We start from the raw sequence: 19,051 nt of genomic DNA, 5'->3' as shown, positions 1-19,051 counted from the left end.
CCCCCCCCCAAATCGCTCGCCGCACAGCTGCGCATACGCATGTGGCCGCGCCCCCAGGGCTTCGGCGTCACCGCCTCGCCCCTGGTGCAGTCGCTGTGCTCCCTGGTCGGCATCCAGAACGTCACCGTCAAGCTTAACGGGCGCCGCCGCAACGTCGACAACGTCGTCAAGGCGTGGCTGCACGCGGTCACCAACCAGAGCCTGCCGCACGACGGCGTTGAGGGCAGCGGCGTGTACGTGCGCGAGGTGTACCACCGGGCCAAGCTGCCCCTCGGGCTGAAGCGCGGCGTGGACGTGTAACGCCGCGGCTGGTGACGGTGGCGGGCGGCCCCGGACCTGCGGGTGCGGGGGCGCCTTGCACGAGTGGAGTGCGTGCGGCGACGGAGCAGGACGGCGTGGCTGCAGGAAGCAGTGGATTGATATGGTGGAGGCTCGGCCATCTGTGCGCCCTATGCGCAGGTGTACGCATGCGCTGCAGTAAAAGCACCCATCCATGGTGTTGGGAGGGGGGGGTGGCAGGCGGATGCCGGCGTCCTGACAGCAGTGCTTCATATCGATTGGCCCTTGGCTGGACCAGCTGCACAGTTGTCACTTGCACAGATCCTTTGATGTGGAATGCCGCCCAGCAAAAGCAGCACGTCACTCAAATATGCCCAGCAGAGTCATTATCAGAACTGGCCGTTGCATTCCCCAAGTATCCTTTCGCAATGTGCTCAAGGTGGTGGCAGTGCGCAAACTTGGTGTATCAGATCTCAATGTCAGAGCTTTCTATTGCTGGTGATACCCTGTTGAGGCAGTGCAATCGCACCCGCACCAGCATGAAGTGTGCCTTCTGTGCCAGTCAAAGTGGCGGTCAACTTGTTCTGGTCCAATGGAGCCAATACGTCTTCCATGTCACCACAACATGTCCATGTGCATCGAAAACTCTATGCCATTACACAAAGGTGTCGCCAAGCGCGGTGCAAGCTGCTGCGGTGCGGCAAAGATCACCAGTGACCCAACAGTCGGTCCTGAAGAGCAAAGTCGTCACGCATATCGTCCTTTTTGGCGGAGCGGCTGTTTGGACTTATATCCAGCCGTGCGTGGTGCGCTCGCTGCGGTGGTGCCGTATGCAGGCAGCGGGCTTGGCGCAGGCTGTGGTCCGCGTGCGAGTGCTCAAGGGAATAAAATAGAGCTTATAAACGCGTTGGAAGAGCCATTGGGCGGTCGCAGCTTCTCCAGCGGTGATGCCGCACATTGTGCAGCACTGAATGGCACACGGTATGTTGCTGCCCGCAGGCCAACAGCATGACGCCTGTGCCGGAGCTCGCAGCCAAGAAGGCCAAGCGCGAGGAGGCCTGGGCCACGCAGAAGGCAGCGGACGCCTTGGAGGCTCGCAAGAAGGCCAAGGAAACAAGGCGGGTTATCTTCAAGAAGGCTGCTCAGTATGTTAGCGAGTTCAGGCAGCAGGTGAGCCTGGCCAAGCGCTGTGATGCAGTGGCGTCGTGCGCAGCGCGCGTCGCGCGGTCGCGCAGCGCGCAAGCACGTGCAGTGCAACGGGGAGGGGGCGCGGCCTGCGCGCTGCTAAGGACACGAGGGGAATGAGAACGTGCCCGCCGCCACGCTTGCGGCCGCAGGAGAAGGACCTGATCCGCCTGAAGCGCGAGGCCAAGGCGGCTAAGGGCTTCTACGTGGAGCCCGAGGCGAAGCTGGCGTTTGTGATCCGCATCAGGGGCCTCAACAAGATCCACCCCAAGGTGCGAAGGGCAGCACGGCACCGCGCCACGGCGGCTGCGGGTTGCCGCGGCGCCGCACACCCGCGTGGCGCGCCGCGGCGCCGCCAGACAGCGGAGGCGGCCAGGGGCAGCAGCTGCGGCTGCAGACGGCGCGTGCCGTACCGCGGCGGCAGCAGCCGCAGCAGCACGTACCGGTCAAGGAAAATGGGGCGACGCAGCTGTGGAGGCTCGAGTGAACAGCGAATTCGCACCGCAACCGCTCTGCGCCGGACGGCCTCAGCTGCGATGGTTCGTCCGCGCAGTGCCACGGCGCCTGGCCTTTACCAACACGCGTTCCTCTGCTTTTGGAACGCGGTTTCCGCTTTGTGCAGACCAAGAAGATCCTGCAGCTGCTGCGGCTCCGCCAGATTGGCAACGCCGTGTTCGTGCGGGTGCGCTGCGGGCGGGAGTGGTGACGTCTGGGCGAGGCCAGGCGGCGAGGCGCGGGGCGGCCGGGAGGGCAGCTTGACACCAGTTCAGCCTGCGCCGTGCACTCTGCTGGCAGGCGGGGCCACCGATTGCGGTATTGCGGGCGTCAGCGGTGGCCAGGGTGGGGTCTACGCAGCAACGCCTGCGGCCGCAGCGGAATGGCGCTGCCCGCGGTGATGGTGCTGTCGTCCTTGAGAGCCGTCGGCTTGCTGTGGCAAGGCAGCAGCAGAGGCCATCCTACGAGCACGGCAGCAGCCGAGCCATCCACACGTCTGCCCAACACAACAGCGGACTTCCGTGCATTGATGCAGCAGGGTTGCACAGTTTGTAAGGCCTGATCCAGCGCCTCCGCTTTCCCCCTCTGTTGACGCACTCCTCCCAAACCTCCCGTTTGGACTCCCCCCTCTCCACCCCGCGAGCAGATCAACAAGGCCACCCAGGGCCTGCTGACGCGCGTGGAGCCCTACATTGCGTACGGCTACCCCAACCTGAAGAGCGTGAGGGAGCTGGTGCTGAAGCGCGGGTACGCCAAGGTCAAGGGCAACCGCCTGCCGCTGACCGACAACAAGATCATCGAGGAGGTGCGGGGCTCGCGCGCATGGGGGCAAGCAAGGGAGCCAGTGCTTACACGTGTGTGTATGAGTGTGTGTTTGTATGTGTGCGTGTTCATGCTCTTGTATGTGCATGCGTGCGTGCGTGCGTGCGTGCGTGCGTGTGTGCGTGTGTGTTTTGCGCTTACCTGCTAGGCACGTCTGCTGTGTCTTTGCTGCGCTTGCAAAGGTGTGGTCCGTGATCGAGTAATTTGAGGCATCCAGGTGTTTGCTCCCGCCCTCAGCCCGCTCTGGAAGCACGCCCGGCGCCTTGCATGCTACCAACTCTTGCCTGCGTGCCCGCGTCCTTGCCCACCCCCACATCAAACACCCCCGACTTGTGCCCTTCCTCTCTCCGGCCCCACACGCAAAAATTTATCATCCGACCGCAGAACCTGGGCAAGCACGGCATCATCTGCGTGGAGGACCTCATCCACGAGATCTACACCGTGGGCCCCGCCTTCAAGCAGGCCACCAACTTCCTCTGGCCCTTCAAGCTCAGCAGCGCGCGCGGCGGCCTGCCCAAGAAGAGGGTGCACTACGTGGAGGGCGGCCAGGCGGGCAACCGGGAGGGCAAGATCAACAACCTGGTCCGGCTGATGAACTAGGCGGTCCTTATGGGGGTGTAACAGCCCTGCTTGCTCAGTGTCAGGAACCCAGAGGCGATACTGTGTTTGCACCAAACGAAGTTTGATTGATCGTGTACATGAACAGGACCCGCATTGCGCAAAGACACTTGAAATACTTGGCAGCTTCAGATTGCGGCAGGGCTTGCTGCAAGCAAAATGCAGCTCAACATGTGCGAGACTTCAGGCCGGGCAGGCTGGCTCAGCAGCTGGTCGCATCACCCCAGAACCCCACGTCAAAACGTTCACGTCTCCTTGCCTTTTTTCTTGCCACGGAGCAGTCCGATCAATGCAAGACTCCCTGCGCTGCAGCCGCAGCACAGTTTGAGAATGCCCACAGTACTGCTAGCATGCCAGATCAAAGTTATGTTGCTTCCGCCTGTCTCCAAATTGCAAGCCGCCCGCGCGCGCTCAGAGACCTGCAGCTGCCTCACTCGGCTTTGAGGCCATTGTACAGTCCCCTGTGGGACATGAGCAAACCCCTGAGGGGGGCACATGATAGAAGGCTTGATGATGTGATAATCGCCAGGGAATAACTGAATCGCATACAATTTTGTGGTTGATGCATCAACCTTGCCTTAAAAAATGCCCGCTCATCCAAAGCCCAATTAAGCCTGAGCCCATGTGGACATTACAAGGACAGGTGCAACAACATGAACCGCAATTGGATGGGTTTGGATGCTGCCAGAGGTGGAAGGCAAGAGCAGTTGCCCCTTATGACAGGTGACCCAAATCGCTGCCGTCGCCGCACCAGATTAATCATTTTTGGCCTACCTTGCGGACTTCCCTTCGTGTGCCAGCATTTGAAAGCTCCTCGAAATCTGATGGAGTGGTTGATTTGCTGCAAGAAGGTTGCACACATGTCTGCAGATCTGCAGTACGCAAGCCGTTGGCTGCTTGTATAATACACACCATGCTCATGCCCCGCCCAAAGAAGAAGGTTCCAAAACATGGCTAATGCCATGGTGCCGTTAGACAGGTCTGGTTGAATGGTACAAGCGAAATGGGGCGGGCATTTGAGCGGCGCCCGGACGAGCGCGCAAAGTCAACAAATTCTCGTAGAATAATAGAAGCACACCTCAACTACCTTGGAGTCGTAGTCAGCCGTCACTGGTGCACAGGGGGCTTGAAGTGACAGATGTGCGACGCCAGGCTCATTGTCAGCAGAGTGATCAAATCATGAGCGGTATCCCTGCCCATACCCGTTCCACCGAGACCCGTACCACAACTTACAGACATGGATAATTATATCCGAGTTTTGGGTAGTTCGTTTCCTGCGGTGTCGCACAGATCACTGATTTCGCATGATCTAGTACACGATTTCAATGATGCGCAATGTCGCCAAAATAGGGGTCCACGACATGGTTCAACCTATCGCACAAACCCACCCAACAACCAGTTTTGTGCAAGAAGTCCCTGGCAGTACAGTTCAACAGCGCACTCTTGGTGCACCCCAGTCTCAGCTCATTACGATAGCAGGCATCAACATATGTAAGGGGTTTTTAGACTTGGTGCCCAGTGCAAAAAGAATTACAAGGCTTCGCCATGTCGTGGCGCTGACTCGCACGAGTTTCCCGCCCCCCTCAGCATATTGCCATGGCGCGCCAACAGGTGTGGGTGCAGATGACAATACAATTGTCTTGGGTTGGAGCAATTCTTCGAGCCAACACTGATAGTACAGCCCGGCATGACTTTATTGGCCAGGTTGTTGCCAGGATGTGGATGGGGAAAGACAAAGTAAACTCATGAGACGGGTGCTGGCAAGGTCATGAGCCTTCATGGGACTGTGGCCCGCTCCTTCCTGATAGCAGATCTAATTTTCCAGGGGCGAATTGATCCTCAACACCTGGTGCACATCTCTGGTGCAGAATTCGTGTGTCTGGTGCAAACCTTGACGGCCCTAATGTTGAGGGCGTGTTGGAGGTTTTTCATAGCCTTGACGACTCTACTACCTGCAAAGCTTAGGTAGTCGCACTTGACAGAACGCAGCATGTCGACCCTGGGGCAAGCTCACTTGGAAGAGAACCGCGAAGCGCAGTGCTTGGAAGGCCCACAACGCACACCGTAGGCAGACCTGTGTGGTGCTTTTGAACATGGTCCAAACGCCAACAGTCCGCTTGTTCATGATGAAGCACGTCATCAAAACCATGCAGTTGATCAATTGCAGCTTGGAAGACCGCGATGCACGAGTGATTAGGCTTCAACACTAAACCCTCCAAAGCTCCCAGAAACCATGGACTTCATCGCCGCTGCTCGAATCAGCAGCTGCTGTTGCCAATCAAGGCAGCAGCTTATGTTGCTGTGCTGCGCACACCACCCTGTGAGGGCCCCCGCACGCACGTCGCACTCGCTTTCTTGATCTCATCACAAGTTTTTGCACTCATACCGTAGTCTTGCCTTTGACCGTCGCTTTGTGACCAGGGCCAACTGCTGGCCAGGTTCCCGCAAAACCAAGCCAAGAGTTTTGATTCCAGCAACGTTGACCCGGCAACGTCCACACTGCATACTGGCACGATCTGCTTGACAAATTGGGCCACAATGAACTCCTACAGCAAGCGGGTTGCACACACATAATGGTATACGGCACACAGGCTGATGACTGCTATTTCGTGAAGACGACTGCACGTTGCCGCGGGTGCAAGTGACCGGAACGTCCCTCTTGCATCTGAGCGGAATGCCACGGGTGACGCGCGTGTCCTTGATACTCACGGATATCTCCAAGCTCGGCGAGACGACGTTGCTATCCAGCGCTGAAGTCACAGCAAGAAAACACCGATCTGATCACGCCCACCTGCTTGCCATACATGGGCCCGCCAAGAAGGATTGGCTCACATGGCTTTCATCAAGTAGTGCCTCTACTAGCTGGCGCCGTAGTGGTCTTGGTGATATGGGGGATTGTTGGCCAAACTGGAACTTCCCCACAGGCAGAGCTGCTGGAGAAGGTTGCCGACCTATCTGCACAGAATGCCAAGCTTCGCGCCGCACTCAAAGATCAGCGGCGCCGTGCTGCAGAGTGAGTATAATACTGCTCGCTAGTGCGCTGGTACTGCCGGTGCTGCTGCTGCTGCTGCTGCCACTGTCGCTGCCGCTGCGGACGCCGCCCCTGCTGCTGCTGCTGCTTCTGCTGCTGCGGATGTCGCTGCAGATGCGGACGCCAGCGCCTTGAGCAGATGACTGTCACACCCATCGTCAACAGCCATCGCGACATGGCCCCACATCCAGTCAGCCTTCCCCAACACTCGGTCCCTCGTTGCAGGCAGGTCGATTCTGGTCCTGCAAAGCGCTTCGCCCAAAACAGTCTGATTCCGCTCAGCCGCGATGGTGAGTTCACTTGCAATCAGATACATCAGCCTGTACCATCTGTATGTGCTGACACCCCATGCACTTGCAGTGGCGGCGCGCAATGCGACATTGAACGGCGTGACACTGATGCTCCTGGCTGCCACCAACGACGAGTACGTGGGCTCATCCATCCTGCACAACGGGGGCCCGTTTGGGAGCGAAACCCTCAGCATGTTCCTGCAGCACATCAAGCCGGGGACCACGGTTGTGGATGCTGGCTGGTGAGTGGCTTGAGGTCGGCAGAGGGACTGCTGGAAGTGGTTGCGGCGGCTCACACGAGCGCGGCGGCCTCCAGCGACTGCTCAGTGCCGTCCTCCTGCTGTCCGGCGCGTTGTCAGGCAGGGCATTGCAGCCGCCTTCGCTTCCCCTGCCATGGGCGAGGCCGCGGCGGGCTTGACCTAATCACTGCAGCTGAGAGCTGTCGCAGCGCCGGCCCTCACCGCCGGCTTTTTTCTGTGGCCAGACGAACTGCCGTAGACGTGCCATGCACTGCAATAGCTGGGGAAGCGGCGATCCACTCGCAGCGCACCCAAGCAGCGCGCTGTCATCGCAGCCGCCGCTGTCGTTGGGACCGCCGATGCGCGGCGCTGCGCCAAGCGGCGGCACTTGAAGTTGTGTGGTGTGCGCCCGCCAGCAGCCAGTGGCCGCATTCTGCACACTCCGGACTGCCACAGCAGCGGCTCCCCATGCCTCAACGCCCCATCGCCCTGCATCCGCCGAACAACAACCACGCACATGCACACACACGTTGAGCAAGCAATCTCTATCTGCGCTGTCGCCCGTGCCACCACAGCAACTTGGGGTCGTACGCCGCCTTCTTTGCGGCAAAAGTCGGGCGTGGCGGCAAGGTGCACTGCTTCGAGCCGCAAAACAAGATGGCCCAGGTAGGGATCGAAGCAACCTGCAGTTTTCTTGGGGCGCTGGCTCCAACCCCCTCCTACTCTACTCCCTCACACGGGGCGCCCACACTCCTGCCTGCCTGCCTGCCTGTGCACGCAGCTGTCTGCCGCCAACGCTGTGGTAAACGGTTTCAGTGACATCATGACCGTGCACCACGTGGCGCTGTCGTTTGCACCCGGAGAGGTCCAGATGTCGGGCAAGTGAGCGCGTGGACTCGTTTGACTGGCGCAGCACGCGAGTGCACGCATGCACGCATCATGGCGCCTGGGCTCCTTCACCTGGCCTTGTGTTTTCTTTTAGCCTCCCTCCTCATGTGTGTACGCTTGGCTGCCTGGCCTGCACTTGCATCTTGCGGTGTGGCAGGCTGGTGGATGGCTCGCAGGAAGGCGCGAACATGGCGGACGCGGAGTCGCGCCACGCGCCCATCAACTACGGCGGCATGAACCTGGGAAAGGGTGGAGAGGTGGCGCAGGCGATCACCCTGGACTCGCTGGGCCTGACAGGCATCTCATTCATCAAAGTTGACGTCCAAGGCGCCGAGCAACTCACGCTCTTTGGAGCCCAGGCGAGCGGCCGGGCCTGGCCAGAGTGCCCTTGGCAGCGGGCGCCTGGCGAGGCTGCGCAGCGTTCGCGTGCGCCGCGGGCTGGCTGAGTCGGACAACAAAGGGCGCAATTGCGACGCGGGCGGGGTGACGCTCGCTGAGAGGCGTGCGGCTGGCATGAGCGTGTAGACGGATTGGTGCTAGTGTGCATGGGCACCAGCCATATGGCAGCTGCCGCCGCCAGGCGGCGTGGCAGCCAACGGTGCAGAGGCCCCCGATGTGCGTGTCTGAGCGCAACCGGTGTGCAGGCCGTTGACATGCCAATGCCAGCACTTCCCTGTGATGCGCGTGCCCCTCCCGCGTCCTGCTCAAGCCTCGTGCCTCCTTGCTGCTTCGCTGGGCCTCCTGTGTCTCACAGGAAACCATCAAGACAAACATGCCTGTCGTATCATTTGAGTACACGCCAGAACTTTTCAATGTCACCAAGGTGCGTGGGGTGGTGGCACTGGACAGCCTGGCCCTGGCAGTGGCCTGCCTGGCCGTGGCCATGTCCGCAGCACACTTCACACAAGCAGCCTTTGGATGACCCCCTCTCACAATAGACACACACACACACACACACACACATTACACACACACATGGCGATCTCTACTTTGTAACACACCACAGGAGATGATCGAAACCATGAAGATCCCTCAGACTGTAGGTGTACCCCTTGTCGCTCCACCCACGCGGTCATTGTGCGCACCCCGTTCACAGGAGTGACCGCCAGCTTGTTGCCAAACAGCCACGCATGTTTGTACCCTGACCTTTGCACCCAAATCCATGGCATGCAGGTGTTGCAATGGGACGTGATGAAGTTCTTTGCTGGACTGGGCTACACGAAACACAACATATTGGTGGAGACACTGATGCTCCCTCCAGGCTACAAGGGAGCCACAAAGTGAAGCGACACACTTACTGGGGTCAGCACAGGATGGGGCGTGTGCGCGGGCAAAGTGGCCTTGCTTTTTGACTCGAACTTGTGTGTTGTGGCTTTGGACTTGGTTTGTGAATCCCCCGGCTGCATCAAACCTGGAGTGCGACCATCGCTATGCAACCTCCGTTGTAACATGAAACAATTTGCTTAAAGCTGGCACGGATTTGAGAGGAACGGCATCAGTCCGTGGTACAGCGGGCGATCTGAAACGTGCTGTCATCAGCGCGCTGCCCAGGCAGGGGCATGACGAGGCCAAAGGCGGCACCAGCAGCAGCTGGTGCCGGTCCGGCATGATTATAGTAAGAACGCGCTGCCCTCAATCCGGCCTCCCCGAATATCGCAGTAGCGCTGAAGAGACCTGCTGTTCAGACTTCCATTGCCTTCACCTCCCCCAGCGGTGCCTTAGTTGGCGATAGCCCCAGGTGTTATGACAGTGACAAAGCCGTGGCAGTTCGGCGGCGACGCTGCGCAAGCTACCAGCAGCAGCGGACGCACAGGGGCCTGCTCCACGCCTGCAGGTGGCAGCGGCAATCGCGGCACACACGCCTTTCAGCAGCGCGTGGCGCGGCCCGCGCCACGGCGGAGTTGTCGGCCAGCGTTTTGCGGCGGCCCAACAGCAGGTCGCTTTTTTGGGGATACTGGACTGGCGCGCTGATATAGAGCACGCGGTGAACACGCAGTGCGCATGGTCAGTATGGTGTTCAGCCGGGGTGCTGGTGGTGCTGGCGCTGCCGCTTTGAATGAGTGGCCTTGAGGAGGCGGCGCCCCCATTGCCGCCGTATGGCGCCTACCAGGGGCGAGGCTGCTGGCAGGTGGCTGCTGCCCTGCATTGTTGCAGCACACTGTTGTCCCAGGACCCTGACGAGACTGCTGCTGGGGACATAGGAGAAGAGACTTCAAGGCACTGGCTACAGGGAGCCTAGCGGGGGGCACCTGGATGGGGGACGTGTGGGGGGCCGAAGTGAGCTTGGCCCCGGCCCCTGGGTCAGGCCACCTAATCTGGGGCTCAGCACCAACTGGTACGACTCTATGCGCTGTTACGGCACCTCGCCAATTCCGATCCACGGTGTTCATGCAAGCGTGAGCTGTCGCGTCGGCTGGGCCCGGTGTGCTAGTGCCGAGTGCATGAATCATCTGCGTCACCAGCAGCAGTCGGCAAGGCGCAGCGACGAGCTTTCACCCCAGCAGTGCCTGGCTGTAAGCGGTCGCACGGCCTTACCTATCACCCATATTCTCGTAATACAAGACTGATATGTGAATTTGCCGGTTTTTGGCGGATTCATAAGCACACAGTCTCAGGTACCGTAGCTGCCATCAACACGCAGTCTGGGAGGAACTTTGCAGAGTCGAGAATCTTACATCAGATTTTTTGCAATAGATGTGTGTGCCTCCTGCAAGGTCGGGCCCCAGCTGATACGTACGCCTCGATCGACACCCCCTCCCCCAGGGTCAGTCGGTCGTCAAGCAGTCATATCAAATTCAAGTCTGATTGCGCACACATCCTGAGGCACCTCGGTGGCAACAAGCTGTGGGGCTAGGGGTAGTCACCTCATCACCAGCGAGGCGCCCCACGACAGATGGGGCACTCCGGCAACCCCACTGCCGGCAGCGGCAAGGAAGGCCCGATGCCGTCGCAAAACCGTACGCCCGTGAAGCGCCTGCCCTCAAAGCCGGCCAACAGAAAGAAAGACGCCGGCGCCGCCGTGGCGCCCCAGGCCACGCCAGCTGTGCGGGGCGGTGGAGCAGCCAAGCCCCCCCGCTCTGGCCGCGCAGCTGATGCGAAGCAGGAGGGCAAAGAAAAGCTCTTGCAGGAGCTGCGCACGACCAACTACCGCCCCTGGACGCAGGAGGTGCGTTCGCGCTGCGGCTGGCGCCCACTGCTTAGGCGAGCACGCAGTTGTGTGGCCAAGCGGGTCAGCCCAGGCCCCCCCTTGCGAGTGCCGGGCGTTGCCTCAGCACACCCGAGGGGCTCGCCAAGCTGCGCTCACACCGCAGCAGAGAGCTGCCTGTTCACCCCTGGACTGCCCAATCATTCACGGCGACACCTACGCGGCACCGAAGCGGCGCCGCGCTCGCTTGCGCCCCCACGAATGTGACTGTCCAGCTGTGCACCCCCACGCCCTCAATCGTGCACACGCGCGCGCTGCAGGAAGACGCGTCCCTGAGGGAACAGGTCAGCCTCCACGGCCCCCAGAACTGGAGCCACGTCGCCAAGGCCCTGAAGGGGCGCAACGGCAAGAGCTGCCGCCTCAGGTGCGCTCAGCCTGCCCCTTGCTACATTATCACAGCTAGAACCCACTGGTGTGGTGACAGTGGCGTGTGGTAGCAGGGCTGAGGTCGTGCATGACCTCAGCACTGCATTATGCTTATCAAGTCATGCATGCCGTCCGTGTGCATTCTATCTCAGAGCGTCCTTGAGCCTCGCGCCGCGGCGCGTGCGCGCACACGCACGATGTTCGCACGCTGAGCTGAGTTGCCGCCGCGCAACACTCTGTAGGTGGGTGAACCAGCTGGCGCCAGACCTGAAGCAGGAGAGCTTCACGCCAGAGGAGGACACCATCCTGCTGGAAGTGCGCGCGCGCGCGTGCGTGCGTGCGTGTGTGTGCAAGTGGATTGTCGTACGTGCAAGTGGGTTTGCACTGGCGCACGGTTGGACAGAATGCCGAAGTGGGGTGCAGGGGTGTCATGGCAGCTGATTGGCAGGGCGGGAGGGGGGTTTGGGATGCTGCAGGCGACCGAGGCTGTGAGCGCACGACCGAGGCTGTGGCGATTAACGCCGCGCGTCGTCGCAGCCAGATAGCCCCAGACGGCAGGGCCGTGCCTTGAGCGCGGCTTAGCTGCGCAGGGCACCCCACAATCTCATTCCCGCGCCCCAATGCCAACGCCCCCCATCCCACCGCCCTGCAGGCGCACAAAGTGCTCGGCAACAAATGGACGGGTGAGGCCGCCTTGCCACTCCGGCTTCGATCCCATGTGCTTGCCACAAAAATGCACACCCGCTGCCCCTGCAGCCCCCTCCCCTGCCAGGTGAATGCGGTCACCGGAACAAACGGTCACCCCCAGCATGCAACCTTCCAAAATTCCGTTCCACCCGCGCACAAAATGTGGCACTGAATCCCACTGTTCCTCGCAGCCATTGCCAAGCTGCTGCCCGGGCGCACAGACAACGCTATCAAGAACAGATGGCACGCCTGGCTCAAAAAGAAGTTCCCTCAGCAGGCGGCGGCGGTCGCCGCCGCGTCGGCCGCTGCGGGCGCCGCTGCGGGCGCCGCTGCGGCCGCCAAACCCTCGAACGCCGACATACGCGGCGGCGGCAAGGCGGGCAACGGTATCAAGAGGGCCGCATCGGGCCGCGCGGCGGCGAGTGAGCAGCAAAAGCCGCTCGTCGCTGCCGCCGCCGCACCGCCGCCGCCGCCTGAGAAGGGTATCCCGCAGCCGCCTGAGGTCACGGCGGCAGCGGCGGCCGCGGCGGTCGCGTCGCCCGCGCTGACGAGGCAGCTGGAGATCGAGCGCCAGCTGTTCAGCGCGCTGCGTGTGAAGGGCCATGCTGAGCTGGCGAGCCAGCTGGAGGCGCAAATGGTGCGGCCGACCCAGCCGCGGCTCCCGCCGCCAGAGCGGCGCGCGCGCCTGGCGCAGCTGCTGGAGGCGAGCGGGCACCAGGCGCTGGCGTCGGGGCTGCGCCAGTTTGCCGAGGGCGCGGCGAACGGGGTGCGGCCGAGCGCAGGGTACTGGGATGGCGGAGAGCAGGGCAGCAAGGCGGGGACCGCATCCTTGGAAGAGGCCAGCGCGTGCAGGTCGGGCCTGTTGGACGAGCGAGACATGGGGGCCGGCGGTAGCGCTACGGCCACAAGCGGCGACGCAACGGCCCAAATCAAGGCGCAGCTGCCGCCCGCAGCAGTGATGGCAGCGGCGCCGAGCTTGGCACCAAACAACAGGCATCAGCGACAGCAGCAGCGGGTGCGGTTGGCAATCCAGCGGCGGCAGCGGCAGCAGCAGCAGCAGCAGCAGCAACAGCAGCAGCAAGAGCCACAAGCACGACAGCAGCAGGGGCAGCTGGAGCAGCGGCAGCACAGGCATCAGCAGCTGCGGCAGCAGGAGCAGCAGGAGCTGCACGAGCAGCAGGAGCAGCAGGAGCTGCACGAGCAGCAGGAGCAGCAGGAGCAGCAGGAGCAGCAGGAGCAGCAGGAGCAGCAGGAGCAGCAGGAGCAGCAGGAGCAGCAGGAGCAGCAGGAGCAGCAGGAGCAGCAGGAGCGGAAGCAGCAGCAGCAACAGCAGCAGCCCCTGCAGCAGCAGCAGCAGCAGCAGCAGCAGCGCAGCGCCAGCGCCATAGGCAGCGTGGACTGTAGCTTGCTGTCGTTGTGCCCCCACAGTAACGCCGCATGTCTCGAAGATGAGGCCCTATCCGGCCCTATCGGTGACGCGTCTGCCTCCGCAGAAGGCACAGGGCACAAGAGCCTGCAGGCGGCACCAGGAGCCCCTGCTGCTGCAAGTGCGGCTGGCACTGTGGTGGCAGGTGAATGCACGGCAGTGGGTGAGTCGCGGGTAGCACTTCCGGTTGCTGTGGAGGCGCAGGGATACGGTGGTTCTCAGGCCTGGCAGCAGCAGCAGCAGCAGCAGCAGCAGCAGCTTGTGCTGTTCCAACCCCCCATGCCAGCACCGTGGTTCCCGGCGTTTGGCGGCGCCTGCTACGGCGGCACGCCCACATTCACCACCACCGACGCCGGCAGCTGCGGCCAGCTGAGCGACCTTGACTGCTTTGTCATGCAGCAGATTGCCGCATTCAACCCTGTAGCAGCTTGCCCGCATCCAGGTGAGCCTCGCGGCGTTGTCGGTGAACCCGGAAGACAGCAGCCTTGGAATGCACACTGAATTGTCACACGCCGGCGCGATAGAGCAGTCCCACGTTGGACTGGAAGCTCGCCCCAGTGCCCTTCGCGTGCGCCCTTACTCTGTATCAACGAGCCACTCGCACCATCTCTGCTACGGCCCACAGTCCCGGCAGCTCTGCCTGCGCCGCCTGCGGCCGCCCCTGGATGGGGAGCGAAGGGCCTGGTGCACCCAGGCAGCCAGGGGTGCTTTGTCCACCCAGGCGGCAAGGCGGCGTGGTCCAGCAGCGGGTGCAAGGCCTTTGCGGGCAAGGGGCTGGTGATGTTGCCGGGTGGCAAGGGCCTGGCTGTGCCGCCTGGGGGAAAGGGGCTGGTCTCGCACCCGGGTCTGATGTATGGCGCCACTCCAGTGATGGCGCCTGGCGCAGCATACGCGCAGGCCCATTCTTGCTGCTTCCACCCGGCAATGCAGCCCCTGCAGCAGCAGCAGCAGCACCAGCACCAGCACCAGCACCAGCACCAGCACCAGCACCACCAGCAGCAGCAGCACCAGCAGCAGCAGCACCAGCAGCACCAGCACCATCATCCCCAGCAGCAGCACCAGCAGCACCAGCAGCACCAGCAGCACCAGCAGCATTCCCGCAAGCGGCTCCTGCCTCCTGATAGCGGCGCGCTGCTCGAGCTTCCGTTTGGCCAGGCGCCGCTGGACGACAACCCAGACCGGCCGGGCTCGCCAATCCTTAATGTCCTACCCGGCTCAGTCGTCTCGCTGCAGACGCTGGGGGTCACCAGCGGCGTCACCAGCAGCGAGGCAGCGCCCGACGGCCCAGAGCCCCTTCAGCTTCCGGCTGCGGCGCCCGCGCACGCGGCAGCTACTGCCTGGGCGACGGCAGAGGCGTTGGTGGCGGCGGCGGCGGCGGCGGGTTCGGCGGCGGGTTCGGCGGCGGGCGCTGGCGCTCGAGAGCAAGGCAGGGTGGGTGAACAGGCCGTGCGCGCGGGCAGCAGTTTTCATGGGAGGGCGCATGGACGAGGATCAGGCCTGCCGGTGACGCGTCGCGTTCGCGGCTTGAGTGACACCAGCCGCATCCCTGACGGTGCCTGCGTTCTCGTGCTCACAAGCTTCTCTGCGCATGCAACCCCGAACAAAGGCGTTGAAACGGGTGCGCCTGGAACTCAACGGTGCCATTGGCGGCACGGCTGTTGAGAGGAGAGCGCTCCCGCTGCTCGGCTTTGGCAAGGGCGGCAAGGGCGCCCAGCCAGCGCACAAGCACGCCCCTGGCGCCGCCACTCTTGCGGCGGCGCCCCGCGTAGGCGCCGCCGGAGATGGCTGTGGCGGCGGCGGCGACGACGAGGAGCTGCCGGGTTCGTTCTTGGTTGGCAGCTTTGCGGGGTCGCTCGGGAACCTGCTGGGAAGCTTCGAGGGCTCGACGCTGTCAGCGGGGCAGCTCTTGGGCAGGCATGACTCGTTCGAAGCGGGGGCCGCGGCGGCGCGGGGCGGGCCGTCTGGGCTGTGACGCACGATGCCTCGCAAACGGCTGGCAAGGATGGTCCAGCATTATCGCAACCGCACTGCGCTTTGTGGCGTGATGCCAAAGGGTACTCTTCCTGTTGCATGAGGTTTCTGATTGATGGGCCCGAGTTGAGCGGGGGAAGGGCAGGACACCAAACGAAGGTGTGTCAATCGATTATGCCAGGTGGGCGCCCGCACTTCCCAAGTCATCACGCCAGTGTTGGCCCCTGGCGTCGTCACAGCCTCATCACCATGTTTCTGATTACTGGACTGTGCACTGTCTTCCCTGTTGAAGCAAACATGCGTGTGATGAGACAGATGAGGGTGCGCGCCTTGGTAAAGGAATTGAGCGCCTCGATCGCGCACTTCCAAACGGCGGGGGGAGGGGCCGGCAAGGTGCTGGCACGCGCAGCGACTGCATGCAGCGGAGGACACAGATTGGTTGTGCGGGGCGCATGCGTCGGTGTGCTGTGTGGGGGCCCTCAATTGAGTGATTAAGCAATTAATGATGAGGATCACTGATGTGGAAGGTATGTCGCTAGCTTTCGGGTACCGCGCCCGCTGGCGCGTGACAACCCAAAGTGTGATATTGCCGAGCCCGTTCTCTGAGGCCTGTGGGGGTCTGTAGCTGCCTAGGACGGTGACGAGGGTGGCTTTTGGGTTACTTTACCGACATCAAGTGCCAGGGCGGGCCTGGCGGGGCCGGACGCCTCCTAAATGTATTCTAGGGCAAAGGCATGTGATATTGTTACAACAGTTGCGGAAGCATGCCGGCAACCGCACTGGGGCCGTCAGAATGAAATGACCGCCCTCTGCCCTTGGGCGGGGGGGCTTAAATACAAACGGGGCGCGCGCGCAGCGCGCCGCGCTCGGGTGACGGGTGACAACAGGGAAAATCAGCTACACGCGCTGTTTATGAGCGTTTAGGCTCGTGCAATCAACAAGCAAGCATTTAATTTCGCTTTCCACCGGTTAGAAGCAGAGTTTGCGGCTAAACGGTGGCAAGGTCTGTGCTGGGCACATCGTCACTGATGCGCCACCCTCAAGGGCCGCAGCCGCAAGTGTTAGCCTGGGCAAACCAGGAGCAATTGGGGCGATCACACACTGTCAAATGCATCACGCAAAGTTACTTGTGGCACACGCCATGCGTCCACAGGTATTGTCAATTGGGGAGAGGGGACAATAATCCAGGTCGCGTGAGCAGTGCACTTGATTGCATGCGTGCTGGGCGTTGCGGCAAGGGTGCGTGGATGAGCGCGCGGGATAAGGATGGGAAACAGAGTGCGTGTGGTGAGGTGGGGGTGGGGAGGCGTCGCTGCATCGTGCGCCGTGCGCCGCGCAGTGCACTGCACTTCGCTGGCAGCGCAGGCGGATGGAAAGCCACAACAAGGATGTGGCGCAATGCTGGTGCGCCACAGTAATATGCTCTTGGATGTGCAATGCGCGCACCCCAATATATAAACTTGGATGTTGGCCGGGGAAAGCGGTAAATATGTGTTTCAGGCAGACGTACCGCGGAGGTCCAAGTGAGAGGCAGGGGGAACTCCAAGGATAGAGGGGGGCCTCCAAAAAATTTGTTCCCCAAAGCCCCACAAGGGGGCCCCCACAGCGTGGGAGGGGTCCTCATTGGGCGGGACCGTTGGTCGGGCCAAGCCAGAGGGGGCAACCCGTGTTCGAAGGCACATGGGCAAGGCCTGCAACGTCTTGCCGAACTCCTTGTCTTGAACCTGCGGTGCCCACAGGGAGTCCCCAATGCCTGTACAAGGGCACCCAAAGAGCATGCAGGATTGGCAGAGGTGCAGGGCTTCCATGTCATCCCATAACAGAGCTTGCCATACCTGTGGCGTCCAGCCAAACATGCTGAGAAGTATATGTTGAAGGCAGCTTGGTGTGATGGCATTAGTGCAGAGGCCTTGACTTGCCAAGCAGCATCTGCATACAAAGTACTGCTTGGCACAGAGGCGCCAAGCTATTCATTGGAAAATGAATAACGTCTAGAATAACAAATAAAATGTTGATACAATAATCAGTACGTCTAAACGCATGCGATCAACGGCTCAGTCGCGCTTTGACCAGATCACGCCACGATCAGAACAGGCGTAGAATAGCATGCACGACTCGCAAAACTTACTAAAAAACACCACATACCTTGTCAGTGCCAACTGTCTGGTCGATGGAGGCACTTCATGGGCTGAGAAACGCCGTCCACCTGTGGTCCTCTGCTTGCTGCTGAGAGGGAAGCCAGTGCCCGCACCGCGTTTCGCCGCGACTGCAGGCTGCGCCACAACCACAGGTTGTGCCGAGCTTGCGCCCCATGGATTTAGTACCTCTCAGTCGTTTCATGACGACACATACACATGCCTGGCAGCGCAGCAGCCGACACAGTATATGGCTCTGTCGTCGGTCCTTGCGCGAAGGGCACGGCCGGGTGCTTCATATCACAGTTAGCAGCAGGGACAGAGGCAACTACCTCGGCATATCTACCGTCTCGGTAGTCATTTGCATCGGACTGAATCAAGGTTATGACATCAACTTAGCTTGAACAGCAGGCTGTGTGAACTCGTACAGAGCGATTGGCGATCGCCCGGGCGTTCCTGCGAGGTCAAGCCAACCAGCACCACTGGCTGTGCGCTGCACCTTTTTAGTCCCAACAGCCTGCTCTGCTTGACAACGCATGGACAAGACCCAACTTGCTGCCGCAATCTCCTGTGCTGCGTCAGACACTAGAGTATCGCCCTGCACCGAGCCCCAGGCAATTTCCGTAGACCGCAAAAGAATGCAGCCCTGCCCATGCGGGGGCGGCCGTGTGAAATGTTGCCTCCTGAAATTTCTTGGAGTTAAGGTGTTCATTAGGAGGAGACCCGCCGCTGACCAGAGACCACCATTGCACGTGTGCATGCAGCACTGCCGAGCAAGGTTCATGTCAATGGCCAGTTGACCAGCTGTGCAGAGACTGGCCCTGCGCCGCGCAAGCATGCTGGCGAGTTGCAAAGCATTGTCGAAACAAGAAATCTAGGCTTCCCGTTGACGGCGCGCGGGGCGAACTTGGTGACAGTGCGAGACCGGTGTGACTCGCGCAGGCCCCACCGCTGTTGCTGTTGCATTCCCCGGACTATGCCCTGCACCAATTGCAGCGCGGGTAGGGCTTCGGTTTGTTAGAGAGGCACTCTTGCATGCATTGGCTCAACACCGGCCTCGTCCATCAGCGACTGCTGGCCGCGTGCTTAGCACACCTTTTCGGAGTTCCTTGATACCTCGCGTGCTTATCACTGCACGTCGACCCGGACCTACCGCTGCGCCTGCTCAAAGGGCGGGCGTTGCGGCGTGCGCTTATGGGGGCGCATAGCTCAGACGATGAGGGCTGGGAGGCGCTCCCCTCGGCGCGCGCCACTGCAGAGACATACGCAAACGAGGTGCAGCGCCAGCGGCGCGCCGCGGCACGCGACCACCGAATGCAGCATGCGCACCTGCTGGGGCAGCTCGCGCACGCCAACGGCGCGCCGCCGCCGAGCGCGCCGCCGGAGGACACCGCTTGCGCGCACGCGCCCGGCT

At 61.6% G+C, this 19,051-nt stretch overlaps 4 protein-coding genes across 4 annotated transcripts in view; all 4 read left to right on the top strand.

Annotated features, from left to right (window-relative positions):
• Window positions 1–300, top strand: part of MNEG_1831 (hypothetical protein) — a gene marked incomplete at both ends in the record, with an annotated part of 2,409 nt that extends 2,109 nt beyond the window's left edge. The window contains one exon of the mRNA XM_014049692.1: window positions 58–300. Within this exon, the coding sequence (XP_013905146.1) occupies window positions 58–300 (243 nt within the window). The remainder of the gene's footprint in view (window positions 1–57) is intronic.
• Window positions 301–1,287: 987 nt separating this feature from the next.
• MNEG_1830 (60S ribosomal protein L7-3) lies at window positions 1,288–3,381 on the top strand (the record flags this gene model as incomplete). The annotated part of the gene is made up of 5 exons (XM_014049691.1): window positions 1,288–1,449; window positions 1,617–1,736; window positions 2,087–2,146; window positions 2,606–2,764; window positions 3,166–3,381. 5 exons carry the CDS (start codon window positions 1,288–1,290, stop codon window positions 3,379–3,381), a joined length of 717 nt encoding a protein of 238 aa, XP_013905145.1.
• Window positions 3,382–6,363: 2,982 nt separating this feature from the next.
• On the top strand, window positions 6,364–8,293 carry MNEG_1829 (hypothetical protein; the record flags this gene model as incomplete). The annotated part of the gene is made up of 5 exons (XM_014049690.1): window positions 6,364–6,412; window positions 6,791–6,962; window positions 7,535–7,625; window positions 7,741–7,841; window positions 8,005–8,293. The coding sequence occupies 5 exons, from the start codon at window positions 6,364–6,366 to the stop codon at window positions 8,291–8,293; spliced, it is 702 nt and encodes a 233-aa protein (XP_013905144.1).
• Window positions 8,294–10,740: 2,447 nt separating this feature from the next.
• MNEG_1828 (Transforming protein Myb) lies at window positions 10,741–15,503 on the top strand (the record flags this gene model as incomplete). Its single annotated transcript, XM_014049689.1, has 7 exons — window positions 10,741–11,013; window positions 11,313–11,416; window positions 11,661–11,733; window positions 12,071–12,101; window positions 12,297–13,498; window positions 14,462–14,962; window positions 15,138–15,503. The coding sequence occupies 7 exons, from the start codon at window positions 10,741–10,743 to the stop codon at window positions 15,501–15,503; spliced, it is 2,550 nt and encodes an 849-aa protein (XP_013905143.1).
• Window positions 15,504–19,051: the final 3,548 nt, after the last annotated feature.

The sequence above is a fragment of the Monoraphidium neglectum genome (genome assembly GCF_000611645.1).
Source record: "Monoraphidium neglectum strain SAG 48.87 unplaced genomic scaffold scaffold00192, whole genome shotgun sequence".
Classification (NCBI taxonomy): Eukaryota; Viridiplantae; Chlorophyta; class Chlorophyceae; order Sphaeropleales; family Selenastraceae; genus Monoraphidium; species Monoraphidium neglectum.
This window is presented reverse-complemented; position numbering and strand designations above follow the sequence as displayed.